We start from the raw sequence: 1,347 nt of genomic DNA on the forward strand, positions 1-1,347 counted from the left end.
CAGCCTCGGACGTGGGTAATGTGGCTGCCTTGGGCTGAGTACTGGTACAACACGACGTACCATGTCTCTACAGATTCATCTCCTTTTGAATTGGTTTATGGGAGGCCACCACCAGCCCTCACGCGGTTCCTTTGAGGGGAGACCAAGGTAGAAGCTGTAACACAGGAACTTGTTGATCGTGATGAGGCTTTGAGACAACTGAAGTGCCATCTCGATCGAGATCGTGGACGCATGAAGGACCAAGCTGACAGAAAAAGAAGAGACGTGAGTTTTAAAATCGGTGAATGGGTTTTTCTCAAATTAAGGCCACATGTGCAGAATTCTATTGAAGCACACATCAATCTGAAACTTGCTCCAAGATACTATGGGCCTTTTGAAATAACAGCACAGGTTGGTGCCGTTGCGTATCGTCTCCAGTTACCTGCTACAGCACGGATTCATCCGGTGCTCCATGTTTCATTGCTTAAGAAGGCAATTGGCAATTATCGGGTTGGGAGTGAGTTACCCCCGGGCCTCGACAGTGATCCTGCTACACCATGGGAACCAGCAGCAATACTTGCCACTCGCACTATCACTAAGGAGGGGTCAGACGTCAAACAATTGCTCGTTCATTGGAACGACAAGCCTGTTGAAGAAGCCACTTGGGAGGACGAGTTAGTAATGCTAACACAATTCCCAGCCCTCAGACTTGGGGACAAGTCTGTGACTCAAGGGGGGAGTATTGATGGGGACAAAGAAGGAATTAATGACGTGTCTAGTGGGACACATAGTGCACCTAAGGCATGGAGAGTGTATGTTAGAAAATCCAAGAAAGGTGAGTTGGCCCCATCTTGTATATAGGGGAGAGAGGTTGGTAAGGAGTGGGCAACAAATTCTGTTAATTGTTAGAGGAGAGATGATTCTCTCTTATTGGAGTGAGCATAGCTCTCAGGAGTAAAAGGAAGTCTTGTTTCCTTTGCTCAATTTCCCTTTATCATCAATAAAATACACTATCATATATTGTTTAATCTCTCATTACTTCTTATTGTCTCATTTATAAATTGAGGACCTATCAAACACTTTCTATTTTTAATTCTATTCATCTATTACTTTTTGAAAAGATACACAATAAGAAACAAAAACAAATGTTCGCAGATTTAACAAGCTATATTAAGTTAAATTCAATATTTTGCTACAATCAGTTCAACAAAAAATGATGACTCTAGGCAATTTAGAAGTCCTAATTTAAGTTGCTTCATAATCAATTTTAATGGAAAAATAACTAAAAATAGGCTGATATAAGACAGTAAAATAGGTTGATACAACTACAAAGAAAAAGGGTAAAACTTGTTTAAAAAATTTCAATGT

The 1,347-nt window shown here is 40.9% G+C and overlaps 1 protein-coding gene across 1 annotated transcript; it reads left to right on the forward strand.

Annotated features, from left to right (window-relative positions):
- The first annotated feature begins 231 nt into the window (after positions 1–231).
- Positions 232–840, forward strand: LOC140920342 (uncharacterized). The gene has a single exon (XM_073368598.1). It carries the CDS (start codon positions 232–234, stop codon positions 838–840), a length of 609 nt encoding a protein of 202 aa, XP_073224699.1.
- The last annotated feature ends 507 nt before the right edge of the window (positions 841–1,347 follow it).

The sequence above is a fragment of the Cicer arietinum genome, chromosome 5 (genome assembly GCF_000331145.2).
Source record: "Cicer arietinum cultivar CDC Frontier isolate Library 1 chromosome 5, Cicar.CDCFrontier_v2.0, whole genome shotgun sequence".
In the NCBI taxonomy this organism is placed as follows: domain Eukaryota; kingdom Viridiplantae; phylum Streptophyta; class Magnoliopsida; order Fabales; family Fabaceae; genus Cicer; species Cicer arietinum.